General features: G+C 43.9%; 1 protein-coding gene across 1 annotated transcript; it reads left to right on the top strand.

Moving 5' to 3' along the window:
* The first annotated feature begins 362 nt into the window (after nt 1-362).
* Nucleotides 363-18,456, top strand: LOC119895272 (bestrophin-3-like). Its single transcript, XM_038708257.1, has 14 exons — nt 363-438; nt 4,585-4,747; nt 5,307-5,401; nt 8,366-8,453; nt 9,920-10,065; nt 11,035-11,189; nt 12,982-13,059; nt 13,256-13,408; nt 14,435-14,515; nt 14,751-14,902; nt 15,459-15,549; nt 16,040-16,158; nt 16,301-16,576; nt 16,785-18,456. Exons 2-14 carry the CDS (start codon nt 4,596-4,598, stop codon nt 17,185-17,187), a joined length of 1,989 nt encoding a protein of 662 aa, XP_038564185.1. The 5' UTR covers nt 363-438; nt 4,585-4,595; the 3' UTR covers nt 17,188-18,456.
* Nucleotides 18,457-18,470: the final 14 nt, after the last annotated feature.

Here is an 18,470-nt window from a genome sequence, read left to right on the forward strand (position 1 = left end):
CAGGCAGCAGATTTAAAAGCTACGTCTCTGCGTCTGTGATTGGTCGGTTATTACTGACACTTAGTGGTGTGACACCGCTTCTGTTTATACTTGTTTACCTCCACTGTTATTTATTCACACACACTCACACGAGGCTAAAGCATGACTACATTTAGCTCGCCGGCTCATCAATACAACTCTGAAGCTGTATTTGTGTGTCGTCTGCTGCCTGGCATTACTGGGCAACTGGACAGCATCATGGAGAGAGAGAGAGAGAGAGCATCAGAGAGAGAGAGAGCATCAGAGAGAGAGAGAGAGAGGGGGGGGGGGGGGAGAGCATCAGAGAGAGAGTGGGGGGGGGGGCAGTTGTTGGTTGGCATTTGGAAAAACATATCAGGAAAGAAGAAGCCTGATGGAGAGCTCCGCTGAGGAAAAACACAGACGTCTGTGAGGTTTTCTGTGAGTAAAATACTAATAATTATAATTATTAAATGTGTTATTATAATTTACAAAAATAATTTAGGTTCAAAACATCAGTCATGATGTTACAGAAGTGTTAATTATCCAGGCTGCAACCGGAAAAGCCGAGTAACGAGAGACTTTCTGTCTGATTGCCTCTCTTTCTGTCTGTCTCCCTGTCTATCTGCATGTCTGTGTCCCTGCCTGTCTCCCTGCCTGTCTCTCTGTCTGTCTCCCTGTCTGTGTCCCTGTCTGTCTGTCTTCCTGCCTGTCTCTCTGTCTGTCTCCCTGCCTGTCTCCCTGCCTGTCTCCCTGTTTGCCTCCCTGTGTGTCTCCCTGTCTGTCTTTCTGTCTGTTTTTCTGTCCACCTGTCTCTCTGTTTGTCTCCCTGCCTGTCTCCCTGTCTGTCTTTCTGTCTGTCTCTCTGTCCGTCTGTCTCCCTGTCTGTCTCTCTGTCTGTCATTCTGTCTGTCTCTCTGTTTGTCTCCCTGCCATCTCTCTGTCCACCTGTCTCCCTGTCTGTCTCCCTGCCTGTCTCTCTGTCTGTCTCCCTGTCTTTGTCCCTGTCTGTCTGTCTTCCTGCCTGTCTCTCTGTCTGTTTCCCTGCCTGTCTCCCTGTCGGTGTCCCTGTCTGTCTCTCCTTCGGTCTCCTTGTCTGTCTCTCTATTTGCCTCCTTGTCTATCTCCCTGCCTGTCTCCCTGCCTGTGTCTCTATCTGTCTTACTGTCTGTCTCCCTGCCTGTCTCTCTTTCTGTCTCCCTGTCTGTCTCTCTATTTGCCTCCTTGTCTATCTCTCTGCCTGTCTCCCTGCCTGTCTCTCTGCCTGTCTCTCTGCCTGTCTCCCTGTCTGTCTCTCTGTCTGTCTTACTGTCTGTCTCCCTGCCTGTCTCTCTGTCTGTCTCTCTATCTGTCTTACTGTCTGTCTCCCTGCCTGTCTCCCTGTTTGCCTCCTTGTGTGTCTCCCTGTCTGTCTTTCTGTCTGTTTTTCTGTCCATCTCTCTGTCCACCTGTCTCTCTGTTTGTCTCACTGCCTGTCTCCCTGTCTGTCTTTCTGTCTGTCTCTCTGTCCGTCTGTCTCCCTGTCTGTCTCTCTGTCTGTCATTCTGTCTGTCTCTCTGTTTGTCTCCCTGCCTGTCTCCCTGTTTGTCTTTCTGTCTGTCTCTCTGTCCGTTTGTCTCCCTGTCTGTCTCTCTGTCTGTCATTCTGTCTCTCTCTCTGTTTGTCTCCCTGCCTGTCTCCCTGTCTCCCTTTCTGTCTGTCTCTCTGTCTGTCATTCTGTCTCTCTCTCTGTTTGTCTCCCTGCCTGTCTCCCTGTCTCCCTTTCTGTCTGTCTCTCTGTCTGTCATTCTGTCTGTCTCTCTGTTTGTCTCCCTGCCTGTCTCCCTGTTTGTCTTTCTGTCTGTCTCTCTGTCCGTTTGTCTCCCTGTCTGTCTCTCTGTCTGTCTCTCTGTTTGTCTCCCTGCCTGTCTCCCTGTCTGTCTCTCTATTTGCCTCCTTGTCTATCTCCCTGCCTGTGTCTCTATCTGTCTTACTGTCTGTCTCCCTGCCTGTCTCTCCTTCTGTCTCCCTGTCTGTCTCTCTATTTGCCTCCTTGTCTATCTCTCTGCCTGTCTCTCTGCCTGTCTCCCTGTCTGTCTCTCTGTCTGTCTTACTGTCTGTCTCCCTGCCTGTCTCCCTGTTTGCCTCCTTGTGTGTCTCCCTGTCTGTCTTTCTGTCTGTTTTTCTGTCCATCTCTCTGTCCACCTGTCTCTCTGTTTGTCTCACTGCCTGTCTCCCTGTCTGTCTTTCTGTCTGTCTCTCTGTCCGTCTGTCTCTCTGTCTGTCTCTCTGTCTGTCATTCTGTCTGTCTCTATGTTTGTCTCCCTGTTTGTCTTTCTGTCTGTCTCTCTGTCCATTTGTCTCCCTGCCTGTCTCCCTGTCTGTCTTTCTGTCTGTCTCTCTGTCCGTTTGTCTCCCTGTCTGTCTCTCTGTCTGTCATTCTGTCTCTCTCTCTGTTTGTCTCCCTGCCTGTCTCCCTGTCTCCCTTTCTGTCTGTCTCTCTGTCTGTCATTCTGTCTCTCTCTCTGTTTGTCTCCCTGCCTGTCTCCCTGTCTCCCTTTCTGTCTGTCTCTCTGTCTGTCATTCTGTCTGTCTCTCTGTTTGTCTCCCTGCCTGTCTCCCTGTTTGTCTTTCTGTCTGTCTCTCTGTCCGTTTGTCTCCCTGTCTGTCTTTCTGTCTGTTTTTCTGTCCATCTCTCTGTCCACCTGTCTCTCTGTTTGTCTCACTGCCTGTCTCCCTGTCTGTCTTTCTGTCTGTCTCTCTGTCCGTCTGTCTCTCTGTCTGTCTCTCTGTCTGTCATTCTGTCTGTCTCTATGTTTGTCTCCCTGTTTGTCTTTCTGTCTGTCTCTCTGTCCATTTGTCTCCCTGTCTGTCTCTCTGCCTGTCATTCTGTCTCTCTCTCTGTTTGTCTCCCTGCCTGTCTCCCTGTCTCCCTTTCTGTCTGTCTCTCTGTCTGTCATTCTGTCTGTCTCTCTGTTTGTCTCCCTGTTTGTCTTTCTGTCTGTCTCTCTGTCCGTCTGTCTCTCTTTCTGTCATTCTGTCTGTCTCTGTCTCCATGTCTGCCTCCCTGTCTGTCTCTGTGTCTGTCTCCCTGTCTGTCTGTCTCTCTATTTGCCTCCTTGTCTTTCTCCCTGCCTGTCTCCCTGTCTGGCTTTCTGTCTGTCTCTCTGTACGTCTGTCTTTCTGTCTGTCTCTCTGTCCGTCTGTCTCTCTGTCCGTCTGTCTCTCTTTCTGTCATTCTGTCTGTCTCTGTCTCCATGTCTGCCTCCCTGTTTGTCTCTGTGTCTGTGTCCCTGTCTGTCTCTCCTTCTGGCTCCCTGTCTGTCTGTCTCTCTATTTGCCTCCTTGTCTTTCTCCCTGTCTCTCTGTCTGTCTGGCTTTCTGTCTGTCTCTCTGTACGTCTGTCTCTCTGTCTGTCTCTCTGTCCGTCTGTCTCTCTGTCTGTCTCCCTGTCCGTCATTCTGTCTGTCTATCTGTCTGTCTCTCTGTTTGTCTCTCTGTCTGTCTATCTGTCTTTCTGTCTGCCTCTCTGTCTGTCTTTCTGTCTGTCTCCCTGTTTGCCTCCCTGTCTGCCTCCCTGCCTGTCTCCCTGTCTGTCTCCCTGTCTGTCTCCCTGCCTGTCTCCATATCTGTCTCCCTGCCTGTCTCTCTGTCTGTCTCTCTGCCTGTCTCTCTGTCTGTCTCCCTGTTTGTCTTTCTGCCTGTCTCCCTGTCTGCCTCCCTGTCTGTCTCCCTGTCTGTCTTTCTGCCTGTCTCCCTGACTGTCTCCATATCTGTCTCCCTGTCTGTCTCCCTGTCTGTCTTTCTGCCTGTCTCCCTGCCTGTCTCTCTGTCTGTCTCTCTGCCTGTCTCCCTGACTGTCTCCATATCTGTCTCCCTGTCTGTCTCCCTGTCTGTCTTTCTGCCTGTCTCCCTGCCTGTCTCTCTGTCTGTCTCTCTGCCTGTCTCTCTGTCTGTCTCCCTGTTTGTCTTTCTGCCTGTCTCCCTGTCTGCCTCCCTGCCTGTCTCCCTGTCTGTCTCCCTGACTGTCTCCATATCTGTCTTTCTGTCTGTCTCCCTGTCTGTCTTTCTGTCTGTCTCCCTGTCTGTCTCTCTGTCTGTCTCCCTGTCTGTCTTTCTGCCTGTCTCCCTGTCTGTCTCCCTGACTGTCTCCATATCTGTCTCCCTGTTTGTCTCCCTGTCTGTCTCCCTGCCTGTCTCCCTGTCTGTCTTTCTGTCTCCCTCCCTGTCTGTCTTTCTGTCTCCCTCCCTGTCTGTCTCCCTGTCTCTCTGTCTGTCTCCCTGTCTGTCTTTCTGTCTGTCTCCCTGCCTGCCTCTCTGTCTGTCTCCCTGTCTGTCTTTCTGTCTCCCTCCCTCCCTGCCTCTCTGTCTGTCTCCCTGTCTGTCTTTCTGTCTCCCTCCCTCCCTGTCTTTCTGTCTGTCTCCCTGTCTGTCTTTCTGCCTGTCTCCCTGTCTGTCTCCCTGACTGTCTCCATATCTGTCTCCCTGTTTGTCTCCCTGTCTGTCTCCCTGTCTGCCTCCCTGTCTGTCTCCCTGTCTGTTTCCCTGTCTGTCTTTCTGTCTCCCTCCCTGTCTTTCTGTCTGTCTCCCTGTCTGTCTCCCTGTCAGGTTGCCTCAGGATGACCGTCACATATTCCAGTAAAGTAGCGAACGCCACCTTCTTCAGTTTCCACCGGCTGCTGCTGCGTTGGAGGGGAAGCATCTACAAGCTGCTGTACCGAGAGTTCATCCTGTTCGTTGTCCTCTACACCGTCCTCAGCGTCGTGTACAGGTCACACACACATGTTCACGTAGGGATACGTTTGCGTACAGTGTGAGGAACTGGAGACGCTTCGTACATCTTTATAAACAGTCTTTGGGATTCATCCGCTGCTGGAAATAGTCCCCAACATCTTACAGAGTCTTTCTTTACCCTTTGACATGTTTCCCTGCGTAGCTTTAAGGCTGTTTAAGGTTGTTAAAATCATCTTAATATCATATATATTCTGTGTTTCAGGTCTTCAGAGAAGGTGTGTGATGTTCACACTGAGCGGCATCACGTCAGCAAATAGAAATATTATACACTTTTCTTCAAAATTCAGACTGACATATTTATTACCTTTGATATTTATAACAGCGTCTTCCCAACATCAATATGTTCAAATATTTTCTCAAGAACATTTCTTTAAATACTAAAAAAACCACCACTTGGAGTCATATCAGAACAAGAATAACTAACGATTCAGAGCTTAAACTTAAACTTTGAATTTCTGGAAATAATCACTTCACTACAGTGAACGTTTTCTTGTAGCTTCGTCGTCAGTCATTGTTCTGTGTCCTCTGTGCTGCAGGCTCGTCCTCTCTGAAGAACAGAAGAGATTGTTCGAGAAACTTTCCATGTACTGTGATAAATACGCGGAGCAGATCCCCGTCACCTTCGTTCTGGGTACGTCTCACTGTTTACTATCTAACCATAACCATATCCCTCACAATGGTTTACGTTGCCAGAACCAAATCTTTCCCAAACCAAACCGTAGTTGCCATGATGTGCCACGATAAAAAAAAAATCAAGGACTCAAAGGTTTATTTGAGTTGACAAAAATTATTAGAAAAAGGAAACATGAAGGATAAAAAATTTAGATGAATATACATATAGAAAAACCCGCTCTGTCTTCCAAAAATACATAATGAACTTAAAATGTAAATGAAATCACAGCAATAATCTAATTTGCTGAACGATATGTGATCCTTTGCCGCTAAACCTGCAAGCCGCACATACAGGCTACCAGTAGACGCACTTTATGCTGGCGAGTCGTTAATGCTTCTTGGTCTCTAAATATTTTAGCTTGCTCTTGTTTATCGTGTGTTTACAGTGAGTTAATTCATGGTTGGGTTAGTTAACTATTAACATAATGTGAATCATCAGTACTGTTGTTATGCTTAACTGAACCTTAATATACTTTACCTTAAAAGGTAACTTCGTTATTTTTAAACCTGGGCCCTGTTTTCACACATGTTGGTGTTGAAATCACTGGTAGGTAAACAAGGTCTTGAATTCGTGTAGTAAATGCTTCTTTCAGGGATGCTGATTTTGGCATTAAGCATAAAATAAAATATACTTACCAGAAATATAAATAGCTCCTAATAAGCTTTTCAGTGGCCTCTATCCTGATTGACAAGTCGCCATGTTAGCGACTTGTCTGACAGCTGCACGCACGTCGTGGTTCCTCGCGGGTCTATTTCAAGTAGCCGGCTATTTAAAAACCAAATATAAAATATTCTTTGTGGGGTTCATCAACGGTGATAAATTATCCGAAAGTCCCGCGAGGTGCGGACAACTCGGCACAACACTGGTGAAGCTGGAGCTCAGTCTCTTCAGCAAGCGTTCCTTCGCGTTAGGGTTACAATTTTGGATTCATTCACGCACTTCTTTAAATGTTGAAATGTATATTGTAACAGCTGTATATTAACTTATTGGGAGAAAACTGGTAGTTCTATGTAAAATCAGACGTTGAGCACCCCCATAACGCCAAAATGGCGCGATCCTTGTTTCACTGAGAAGCTTCGACTATTAGTGGTCAACACTAGTACCTACTAGTTATTTTCACCTCAAATTCTGTGAAAATAGGGTTTAAAAAAACTAATATGATTCTGAAACAGAACAGTTTAAGATTAAACTATATTTAGTTTGAGATGTCGTCCTATATATTAAAGTACACCCGACAGCTAATTAGAAACCAGTGATGTCTGTTGCAGTTGTATAAGTTTTAGGTATTGGGCTCACATATGGCAGGATTTTGAATGCAGGTATTTTATTTCTACTTGAGTTTAGATTGGTGCAGAGCCAATGAAATGCAGTTAGCATGTAAGAGTGCAAATGTCAGGATGTTTAAACGGTATGAACAGCAATCTATAAAAACGTGCACGCATTAGGTTTTATATACAGTTGGTTAATGTACAGTAATATAGTTGTGGAGGGCTTCAGTGTGTGCAGAAAATAGTGAAAATAACATGTACTGTGAAAAGTGCAGTATGAATACGAGGCGTAATTAGATTCGAAGGTGTGGAGTTGAAGATCGATAACTTCTTCCACCGCTGTTGAAGACTAACAATTAACTACTGTATTAATATTTTCAAACAGAAGCTTTCTATCTAAACTAAAATTTAGCTTTAATTTTGCTTCCTGCCTGAGGACAGAGCACGACAGACAAGCAGACAGAGTGTTTGGTTGCCTCATTAGCCGGCTGCTAATGGAAACAGATCATTAAAGAGCGGAGAAAGACTAAAAGCAGGATGAGTGTCTCTGTCCTGATTCACACTCAGTGAGAGAACACGGCGTCTATAAAGTGCTGCGTGTTCACTCAGTGTGAAGCCTCCAAACAACCACGTGTTTCCCACATCCAGTTATACAAGTTGACCAAAAACAGAACTGTTATTAATTAATTAGCTCATCCATAATGAGCTAATTAACTTGGTTACACACAGTGAACACTTGCTAGTAAGAGACTGAACATGCACTCAACACACTGAAGGCAAACATGCTCTAAACATGCTACACCCCAAACACTACCACAACAGTTACTACACAGACTGTTACAACTAGTATTGCTATTGCTGGTATGAACATTTATTTGTACATGTTGTTTTTGTAGTATTAGCTGCTACTATTAGTACTGTTAACTACCGTACTAACAGTATTAATAGTAGCAGCAGTGATAGTACTATTTGTAGAACCAGCAGCTGTTATTGTTTTATTTTTGTAGTATTATCAACAGCAGCAGTAGTAGTAATACTAATAGTAGGAGCAGTGACAGTACTATTTGTTGTACCAGCAGCTGTAATTGTTAAGTTTTTGTTTTAGAAGTATTCTAGTATTAGTTTTTGTAGTATTATCAGCAGCAGTAGTAGTACTAATAGTAGCAGCAGTAATAATACTATTTGTTGTACCAGTAACTTTATTAGTTTCGTTTTTGTTTTGGAAGTATTCTAGTATTAGTTTTTGTAGTATTATCAGCAGTAGTAGTAGTACTAATAGTAGCAGCAGTAATTGTATTATTTGTTGTACCAGTAGCTGTTGTTGTTGATTGTGTTTTTGTTTTAAAAGTAGTACTGGTTTTTGTAATATCATCATCATCAGCAGCAGCAGCAGCAGCAGCAGCAGCAGCAGCAGCAGCAGCAGTAGTAGTAGTAGTAGTAGTATTAGTAGTAGCAGTAGTAGTAGTAGTATTAGTAGTAGTAGTAGTAGTAGTGGAAGCAGTAGCAGCATTCAAAGTGTTGAATACCTTAAACACACACTGAAGACATGAAATGTCAACCTGAAGCTGCTACTTAAGTTTTATTTATTTGAACTGAATTGAATTTAGAGAAAATAACTGTTCACAATGTTTATCGGTGAGAGTTTGTGTTTTAGGTTTTTATGTGACGCTGGTGGTGAATCGATGGTGGAATCAGTTTGTTAACCTGCCCTGGCCGGACCGACTGATGTTCCTCATCTCCAGGTACTAGTACACAGTGACTCAGACTTTGGTTGTTGGGACCTTTAAAGAGACAGGAGCATCTATAGCAGTGGTCGGCAATAGGCGGCCGCAATAATATCAGATTGCTTTGATAGCAGGAAAATAAAAAATAAATAAATTGATAGCGGTTGGTGCTGAAATAGATCTCAGACATGACAGCTACAGTTACTCACATAATCACTTCCTCTTAAGTGATTGTGCCTCCAAAATAAAAGCAGGAGAAATTTTTTTTTGCAGCAATGCTTTATGTCGAGTTTATTGAGAGCTTTTACTTTGAAAAGTTCTAAGAGTCTCTGGCTTGTTTGACACACCTCTAAAAAAGCTGTCAGTAAACGTGTGATTGGACTCCCCTGAATTTCCTCAGGGAAATGAAAATAAGCGACCATCGGTTCACAAAGGCGGATCAAACGCCGGGACGCACACAAACTGCAGCACATTTTTTATTGTGAGCATGTGCAAAAGTGTCCTTCTAATCCATTTGATTAAGAAAGGAGAAAAAATTTGACCCCTGATCTACAGCTTGTTTCAGACAGAGGCTGAATTAAAGGCCTTTATGAAGAGACAGTATAAGACAGGAAATGTTTTTTTTTAACTTTGAATCATGCAAAGCTGCCATACAGGAGTCACAGAACTACAATATAGTGCTGGAAAAGCAGCATAATAGGTCTCCTTTAACTGTGTTCCCGTCTAGCTACACCGGTAGGTGATCTGCAAAAGTCAGTAGATGTATTATATTTGCTAAGGTTAAAAAGTTTTCCTGAAGAACTTTTGTGCAGAGAAGATGACTTTCAGATACTGATTACTTTAACCAGCTACCTAATAACACTGTTGACATATGTTGACATCAATTTACCTACCAAAACAGGTTTTACTATGTGATAGTATGTATTATTTTAATTAAATACAGACAAATATACTTAATGTGCTTCCTTGGTGTTGCCATTGTTGTGTCAGACAGTTGCCCCTTCATGAAGTTGGGGTAGTTGTATGTTATATAAGTATGAACTCTGACTTTGAGTGGCGATCAGTTGTACTTTTTCTAGTTGTCCAGAATGCAGCATAAGGCTGGAAAGTCAGGAATGACCCTGAGCGTGACCTGAACATAAGCTTCACCTCACCTGTAAACCTGTAAATTAAGACAGCTAAGAAATTTCCCCGTACAGTACATTAAGTAGGACTCGTATCAGAGTATTTTCACACTGTGGTACTGTTATTTATACTTAAGTAAAGGATCTGAGTACTTCTTCCACCACTGCCATCCCGTTTTTCAGAGAGGCTCCTAACCAACCTTTTAAATTCAGATAATAACTCCATTTCTATGGACGTTAAAACACAGACAGATGGCGGTTAGTTCACGGTGCTCGGGAATGTAAAGCATCGAGAGTTGGTAGGAAGTTCAGGGAGGTGTGCGTGTACCGTACACCAATTGTTTCCTCTGCCTCCTCCAGCTGTGTTCAGGGTAAAGATGAATATGGCCGCCTGCTGCGCCGGACGCTAGTACGTTACGTCAACCTGACGTCGCTCCTCATCTTCCGCTCCGTCAGCACCGCTGTCTGCAAACGCTTCCCGACCATGGAGCACGTGGTCGAGGCAGGTGAGAGTCTGAGTGTTTAGGTAACAGTTTTGTGTTACATTGTGCAGCCCAAGTATACAGTGTTCATATATTTATGTTTCGTGTGTATAACTGAACGGTCCGTGCTGTGTCGGTGTGTCTTTACTGAAATGATAAAAGTCTGATGGAGTTCAGCTCCTTCCCGGCTGTTCCTCTGCCTTCCTGTAACCGTCTGATCTGGCCCCAGGGATTGGCTCGTTAACGCCCAATTACAGCAGGACTCAGGGCCACAGGAGATCCTTCATGCTTTGTTAGGAGTTAGAGCCCCCAGACTGCGACACAACAGACTGTAATAATATTAATGTCTGTATGCATGTAAAGTCTGAGAGATCTTTGTGTTTGCTACAACATTCAAATTAAATCACAACAGTTTTTGCTGATATTAATTCCCGCAAGAAGATGATTTCTAATGTTTTTAATCATCCCTTGACATTCATTAGAGCCAATTTTGGGTCAACATGTCCCCACTGTGCACATGAATGTTAATCTGGATAAAACCACCCCAAATGCCTTTATGAGATGTTGGACTGCTTCAAAAATACATTTATTTCAATACATTTAATATTTTTGTTAAGAATATGATGAATTTAATGTCTGTGGAAACTCCCAGTCATCCAGGTTAATGATATATCTTCAAAGACGTGGTGTAAATGAGCCTACGGAGGTTAAATTCTGGCGACGGCCTGCGTCTTAGGTGCAGGGCCCAGATATCTCTTCGAAATGGGGGATCGAACATTCAAATGCATTGGCTTTTGAATTGAAATTAAAACAGCTCTATATTGAGACACAATTACAGAAGTAATATTGAATGGCTGCAGGCACGAATAGTATCAACAATGTGTTTGTATAAACTACAAAGCTGCTGCTAATCCACGACTCAGAAGGATTCATTCAAGTGAAAGAGACTGATTGCTGGTGTTGAATAATCAGTTTGTCCGCCTCCGCCTGTAGGTTTTATGACTCCAGAGGAGAGGAAGGTGTTTGACAACATCCCTTCTCCTCATCTGAAGTACTGGATTCCTGTCGTCTGGTTCTCCAACTTGGCGTCTAAGGCTCGACAGGAAGGACGCATCCAAGACAGCATCGACCTGCAGAACATTCTCAATGTGATGCACGGGGATTACACTATTTTATATTTAGTGTCAACATATGAATGTATAGACATGTAGTCCGCGTTCAGACTGCAATTAGTCAGATCTGAGTTTTTAAAACAATGTAAAGTCACATGGAATCTGATCTTTTCCAGTTTGGATTTCTTTCAGATGTGGTCCAAATCAGACACAGGTCGGATTCTTTTAAATACGTCCTCAGTCTGGACGCTCAGACCAGAATTCGCTCAACTCTGACGTCACTCTAGAGCTTGGGTAGCCAACACGGTGCGCGCAACATCAATTCATTAAGCATGCGTGATTTATAACTTTGACCTCGTCAGTCTTTGCGATCCCAACAGTAAAAGAAAGGAGTGTCAGAGTGTCTCATTTGTCCCACGACGCCATGTGGCTCACTATGGGTAGAAAACTATACTGTACATGAATAGTGATAGTTCTCAGTGAACTTAGAATATATATAGACCAGTGGCACTTAAACTTTTTCTCGTCAAGGACCCCTAAACTAACACAAGAACACGGAACGAACCCATTAGATAAGATTTTGTCCCAGGGTTTCCCATCTGATAGCTGATACGCATTGTATTACTTACAGATGGAGTGTATAGTGAAAATAAATGATTCCGCTTTTTGCTGGGGAGCCCCCTCCTCAAGGACCCCAGACCCCACTTTAAGAACTGCTGATATAGACTATTAATTGGGTAATATTGATTATTTAAAGGCAAACCAAGCAGATTTACATTAACAAGTAGCCCCTAATTTTAGTCTTTCTCCTTTAGATAGCTCAGTCTCGTAAAGGTTTGTAACCCCAGGCGACCGCGCAAACCTGCTCGTCAAAAAGCCATAATTAAACTTTCTTCTCGTCTGCGTTATCATTTGCTCACAAATTCCCCTTCTTCCACCTGAAATCACCTTAAAAATAAAACCGTAGACACTGGTCTCTGTGGCCTCCGTTTTTACTTCCGTACGACAGCGTGCTGCATGCGACGTCATATTATTCTTTTCCACACGTGGGTCATTTTCAGCTCACACTGGAGTCTAATTTGAGCCACATTTGAAAAGAAATGTGAACAGTCAGTCAAAAAAATTGGATCCGAGCATAAATCGTAATTGAGCATTAAGGCCTGCAGTGTGAACGTAGTCTTAGAAATAACAATCATGATAGAATATATAATAGTCCAAAAGTCACATGGACATTTTACTGCTTTATTACTTAAATAAGTCAATACACTTAAATACTTTTACTGATAAGGATCTGAATACTCACTCCACCACTGACTAAACCCCGTATACACATGTTCTGTGTCACTACATCACATTACTGATGGTATAGACGCTCTAACTTCTGTTTCACTGTGACTTTAAGGGCAATTGAGCTCACCAAAAGAATAATTTGCGTCATCCAAAGGGCACTAGGACACCTGGGCCGACTGGAGGGGCATAACTGGGCTTGTTAGAGGTGCTGTGGGCTTCAAGTGTCCAAGTGGTGAGATATTCGCGGCAACATGAAGCATGAAACTGTCCCATTAGATTACAGATATACCCTGTGAAAGAGAAAACGGCACTTAAGCAGCCACTCACACTTGTGCTTCCAGCAAAACCACTTGAGAGTCTAAACCCCCATTAGTCTGTGACCGCATAAACCAGACATGTAGGTAATGTGACACTCAGCTTACTCCCCAAAGGGGTGGGTGGGACTGTTCTTCCAGTCACCATGTGGAGTCACAGAAATGTGGGTTTGGTGATTTCTGCCAGACTGGAAACCTTGTTGAATCTGTGTCTCTGTCTTCAGGAGATGAACGTGTTCAGGACTTGGTGTGCGACCCTTTTCGGCTACGACTGGGTCGGCATCCCGCTGGTTTATACACAGGCCTGTCTCTCTTTTCCCATCTCATGTCTGTCACTATAACATGTTTAAAATGGATGTAGCTCATCTAATCACATCAGCAATCATCTTCCATCATTACTGTAACCCAATCAGCGCTCTGAATCTCCCACAGAGAGAGAGAGAGAGAGAGGGCTATATAATGTAGTCTCTCTCTCTCGCTCTCCCTCGCTCTCTACAGGTCGTCACTCTTGCTGTCTACACCTTTTTCTTCGCTTGTCTGATTGGTCGTCAGTTCCTCGACCCCGCCCAGGGTTACCATGGCCACGACCTTGACCTCTACGTCCCCGTTTTCACCCTGCTGCAGTTCTTCTTCTATTCCGGCTGGCTGAAGGTGCAGATAACTTTCTTATTGTCAACAAATTCCACAAAAAGACCAAAACCAACAACATCTTAGTGTCTCTCAACGCTGTCTGAGTTCCTGTCTGTGGCTCAGACCCAAGCCCATTTATAAAAACCTCAGTAATTTCCTAAACTCACCGTGGTTTCTATCAAACAATCAGGACAAAATAGTGCATTGGTTGGGGACTATTTCAGGAGTGCAAAAGAATTATGAAGTTTGCTTAACTGAAACGTAGCTTTGCAATAAATTTACTGTAAAAGAAGAGAACAGTTTATGACATTTAAATACCCTCCTGACTGAGACAAGATAAACAGACGTGTGGGTGACTTGTTTTCCTTTTTGAACTTTGTCCTGTTATATTAATAACGCACCATATAAAGTTATTAATAACTCACTTTGTGGATGTGACCCAGAGTGGCAGAAACAAGCCTCACAAGTAGTGGGACTAAAGATTTAAAGAGGTCGTTTTCAGGTTCATAAATTTTAGGGGTTGTACCAGAACAGGTTTCATTTTCAAAAAACACAATATTTTTTGTCATACTGCACATTGCTGCAGCTCCTCTTTTCAGCCTGTGTGTTAAACGCACCGTTTTAGGTTTTAGCTAACGAGTGAAGCATCTCACTTCTGTGTGATCTTTGTTAGATGTTGAGCAGTAGCTAGGTAAGGACTACTAGCCAATCAGAAGCAGAGTAGGGCGGGTCCTGACAAGCAAGGTAGTGTGAAAGGAAAAGGAAAAAGCATAATGTGACCTCTTAAAGTTTGTCCTGGGTGTAGTGCTAGAAGAAAATTGCGGGGGTCATTAAATAAAAAATAGCTGATCCTCTGAAGATATTCTGATCACATTTTGGGGAAATCTGGGGTGGACCACCACAGGCAGAAAGAAGAGGATGCAGCCGAATGACACCTCAAATGTCCTTAAAAACAAGGAGGGTTTTCAGAACAGTCTCAACTTGTGTGTAAAGTCACGTCTTTACAGTGTGACTGAATTCCACATATGATTTGTACCTTGCTGTTAGGTAGCAGAGCAGCTGATCAACCCGTTTGGAGAGGATGACGACGACTTTGAAGCTAACTGGATCATCGACAGGAACCTTCAGGTCAGCGGCCAATCAGAGCGCTCAGAGAGAAGCTCAAGACCTCTGACATGTGAAGGTTTTACCGTCTGGTCCAGTAGTAGAGACCCAGTTATCTTGACAGAAAGGACTAATTTTGGGGGCTAGTGGAACAGTACTGCTCCTTAATGTTTCCAAGCAATAAGTGTTTAATTATTAATTATTATTCTTATTATTAATTATTTAAATGTCATCACTTCCTGTTTACCTGTCCCTCCAGGTGTCTCTGCTGGCTGTAGATGAGATGCATATGAACCTGCCTCATATGACCAAAGACATGTACTGGAACGACAGCGAGGCGAGGCCGCCCTACACGCTCGCTGCTGCAGACTACTGCATCCCTTCGTTCCTGGGCTCCACCACCGACATGGGGTAAACACACACACATAAATACTCACACACATATTACACAAAGAGCAAGCTGTCGGGTTATGAAACCCTCTTTTAATTTTTATGGCATTTTTCCGCAATGAGTGTTTTAACTTTAATGTGTTTGGAGGATACTTTTAAGGCACTTTTTTATTTAGGATACTTATTTATTTTACAATGCATGATACATTGCCTTAAAATGTATACAAAGTAGATGCCTACATGGTTCTAGCTGTGACTAATTTGCAACCCCTGTCAGTGTTGAGTTTAAAATATTACTTAATGCCATTAAAATACATACAATAGGTACATCCAGTACATGCAATATGATTCAGGCCTAAAAGGAAGTGGAGACCAACATAAAACAGAGACCAGAAACAATACAACACAATGGTCAGCAGTTAACTGTTGAATAAAGCCATTATCCTCCAGAGCTTGCAGTCTTCCATCATCATTATGGAAATCAGTGTGTTGTGTTACTCTTCAGTGTAACGCAGTTGGTATGTTTAGAGTAGCTCCTTCAGTAAAATAAAAGTTGTTTGTCCAATGTGTCTCCCAGACTGTCTGACATCCTGCAGTTTGATGATACTGACTTTGGTGAAAGTCGTCCACGGCAACAGGACTCTGTTTTGACTTGGCGCCAAGATTCGGTAATACTACGTTTTTTTATTACCTCTGTCAAATGATGTTTTGCCACACAAATATTGACACATTGGGCCCAATTTGGACAGTTTCACTTTTGTTGCCAGCTGTTTAGACATTAACGACTGTGTGATGTGTTATTTTGAGGGGACAGCTAATTTACACAGTTATACAAGCTGCACACTCACTACTTTACACTGGATCACAGTGTCATTTCTTCAGTGTTGTCACATGAAAAGATATAATCAAATATTTACAACAACGGGGGGTGGGTTAGGGCTATAGAAAAGTGAAGGGTGTACTCTCTTTTGTGAGAAACTGGATATAGATATCACAGATTGATAACGAGCTGGCTCTACGTGCAGATTTCTAAACCTGGTCTTCACGTGGTCCTAGTTTGTTTGAACAGTCCTGAATGGAAGAAGACAGCCTTCCAGGGAAAGAGTGTATATATTTATAGAATATTTCTTCTACAGTCATATTCCTTTGTGTTTGCAGGTTCTGGGTCGTGTCCGCCGGCTGCTGAGCGTTCAGGAGCCTCCTGACTTCCGACCTCCTCAACCCATCTTCAAACGACACAGCAGTGACGCAACAGGAAGCTTTTTCCCAGACATCAGGTACAGTACCCGTATTGGCCGATTGCAATTACATCAGGTATGTTATTGGGCACCGAGCTGGCTCAGTGATTAGCACTGTGTGTGTCTAATTGTATTAACAGTCGGTCCTTCTTCCATCCATTTTGTCGTCCAATCAATTCAGGGTCCATCCAGGTCCAGAGGACGTGCGTCCACCCTCGTCCTTGGTCATGCCGCCCTCTGCCATGGACACCCTGTCCACCTTAAGGGAGGTCAGCAGCAACCCTCCATCCCCAGAAAGCCTGCACTCTGCTGTTTTCCCTCGCCTCGTTGTCAGCCCGCCGTTGTCCAGTGACGTCTGTCACAAAATGGATTCTTTTGGCAACAGTGAAGCGGCAAAACCTCAAAATGGACTGGACCTCTCCCCAACTGAGGAGGCACTGGGTTCCGACACCCCTAGGTAAGTCTTTGGTTTTCTTCTCAAAGTGTCACACCTCCTGACTTTCCACTACTTGTTTGCCAAACTTTGTCCAAATTGAAACCGTTATGCTGTGGAGATAGTGGGCCACACGCAGTCATAGCTTTAGAAATTCAATTTAATTCATTTACTATTTGTAATCGTATCCCTTCTCTCCTTTATATCCCCCCGGTGGTCTTTGTATTTCTAGGAGCAGCTCTGCCTGTGTTTCCCCCACCCAGATGGGACCTAAGGAATTCCGCTGGACAACGCAAAACTTACAGAATCGCCCACCGACCCGACCACGGGGGCGCCAGTTTTCCCTCCAGTTCTCAAGGCAGTCGTCAAAGGGTTCGGTCCGCAGCCTGCCGAGCCCCAAGGCTCTGGGAAGGCGGCGACGAGGTCTGGCCCGATTCCAATCCCGACGATCACCTGGTCCGACTACGAACACTCTGCAACTCCCTGACCTTGAGTACAACCACGAGTTCCAGGGAATGCCAGGGACTGAGGACGACGACAAGGAAGGAACCAGTAACAGCGACGAGATCAAAAACCCCAACTCCCAATCACAGAGCTTGGGGGAAACAAATGAGAACCACTCACACATAACATAATACTGCCCAAACAGAACCAATCGCTGAGTGGGTAACGACATTACCCAACAAGAGAAGTCTCAACCTTGACTGAGAGGAAAGTTGACTTCTTGAACCAGGAAACCCTTAGTAAGGTCCAGCCTCTGAAGGGAGCTACTGCTTGTCGCCAGCTTTTTCACTGGAGACAAACCCTAACCCTACAAAGGTACACCAAAGAAAAACAAAAAATACAAAAGAAACCAAACCGTTCTCTCTCCCAAGTCATCATATACGGACGCATGGTCAAGACCCCTTGCTTGTTTGAACCACACTGGGCAGCCCCTTAGCATTATAGTTCAAAGCACTGGGGGAAGCCCTGTAGTGTCATATATGAATGCTAAAAGCAGGTGTAGCATATAAATAACTGGTTGGACGGGTGTTCATTTCCCGTGTAAAACAAAAAGTTAACACTGATTGTTTTTAGTAGAGTTCCGTAAGTTGCTGATATTATGGAAGTAATGTTACTTGACTTATGTAAGTTAAATGACGTAAGTAACAGTTAATTTAACCCAAACCATGATGTTTTTCTAAACCTAACCAACCGAATGCCGTTTGGCAACATTAACCGCTAGTTTTATTTAGAAAGTCTAACCGGATGTTGGCCGAGAGGTCTTGACCATGTGTCCATGTGCGATGAACTGAGAGGGAGAGTGTGTTGAAAAATCGTAATGCTCGTAATCAATTTTTAACTCCATGTTGCCTATTAAAAAAATGGGCAACATGGGCAAAGATGGGAAGAGAAAGCAACAATCACCACAGCTGAGCATGATAGGCTGAAACATCTGCCATACAAGGTAACTGCCTTAACATTTTCTTAATGGAAGAATAAACCAATTCACAATTGAAGAAGTGAAATTAGAAACCAAAAGCTGAACCTGTTATTTCTACAGAAAGATTGGGGGTTTTCACTCACTTCACCACAGGCAGCATTTTATTGGATGTCATCTGGTGGCCATCAGAGAACCTGCAGCTGAACGGTGACTGCTGTTTAAATATACTCAGGATTACTGTCTGGACTTGAAATGTTTCTTGAAGAAAATTGTTTTCTTGCACAAAATCTCCTGTCTTTGTGTGAAATCGTGATGTTTGTCATTGTTTTTGTAAATGTAACTGAAGTAATCGCTAGAAACTGTACATTTTTTTTAAATAAAGCATTGTGACTCACTTGTCAATGTGTCACCAGAAATGAAGAATGGTGTCCCCGAGGCCATGACTGAGGATTCAGCCAATAACGGTTGTTCGTCCTTCGTGATGTAATGTGGGGA

Source organism: Micropterus salmoides, unplaced genomic scaffold (assembly GCF_014851395.1).
Source record: "Micropterus salmoides isolate LMB-PRFRI ecotype aquatic unplaced genomic scaffold, ASM1485139v1 Ms_hic_scaffold_9, whole genome shotgun sequence".
Taxonomy (NCBI): domain Eukaryota; kingdom Metazoa; phylum Chordata; class Actinopteri; order Centrarchiformes; family Centrarchidae; genus Micropterus; species Micropterus salmoides.

Excerpts from the sequence above, each read along its gene's own strand:
- LOC119895272 (XM_038708257.1), top strand. The coding sequence starts at position 4,596 with ATGACCGTCACATATTCCAGTAAAGTAGCGAACGCCACCTTCTTCAGT. Across the intron at positions 14,516-14,750 it reads TCATCGACAGGAACCTTCAG|GTGTCTCTGCTGGCTGTAGA; the intron begins GTCAGCGGCCAA and ends CTGTCCCTCCAG. Across the intron at positions 14,903-15,458 it reads GGCTCCACCACCGACATGGG|ACTGTCTGACATCCTGCAGT; the intron begins GTAAACACACAC and ends TGTGTCTCCCAG.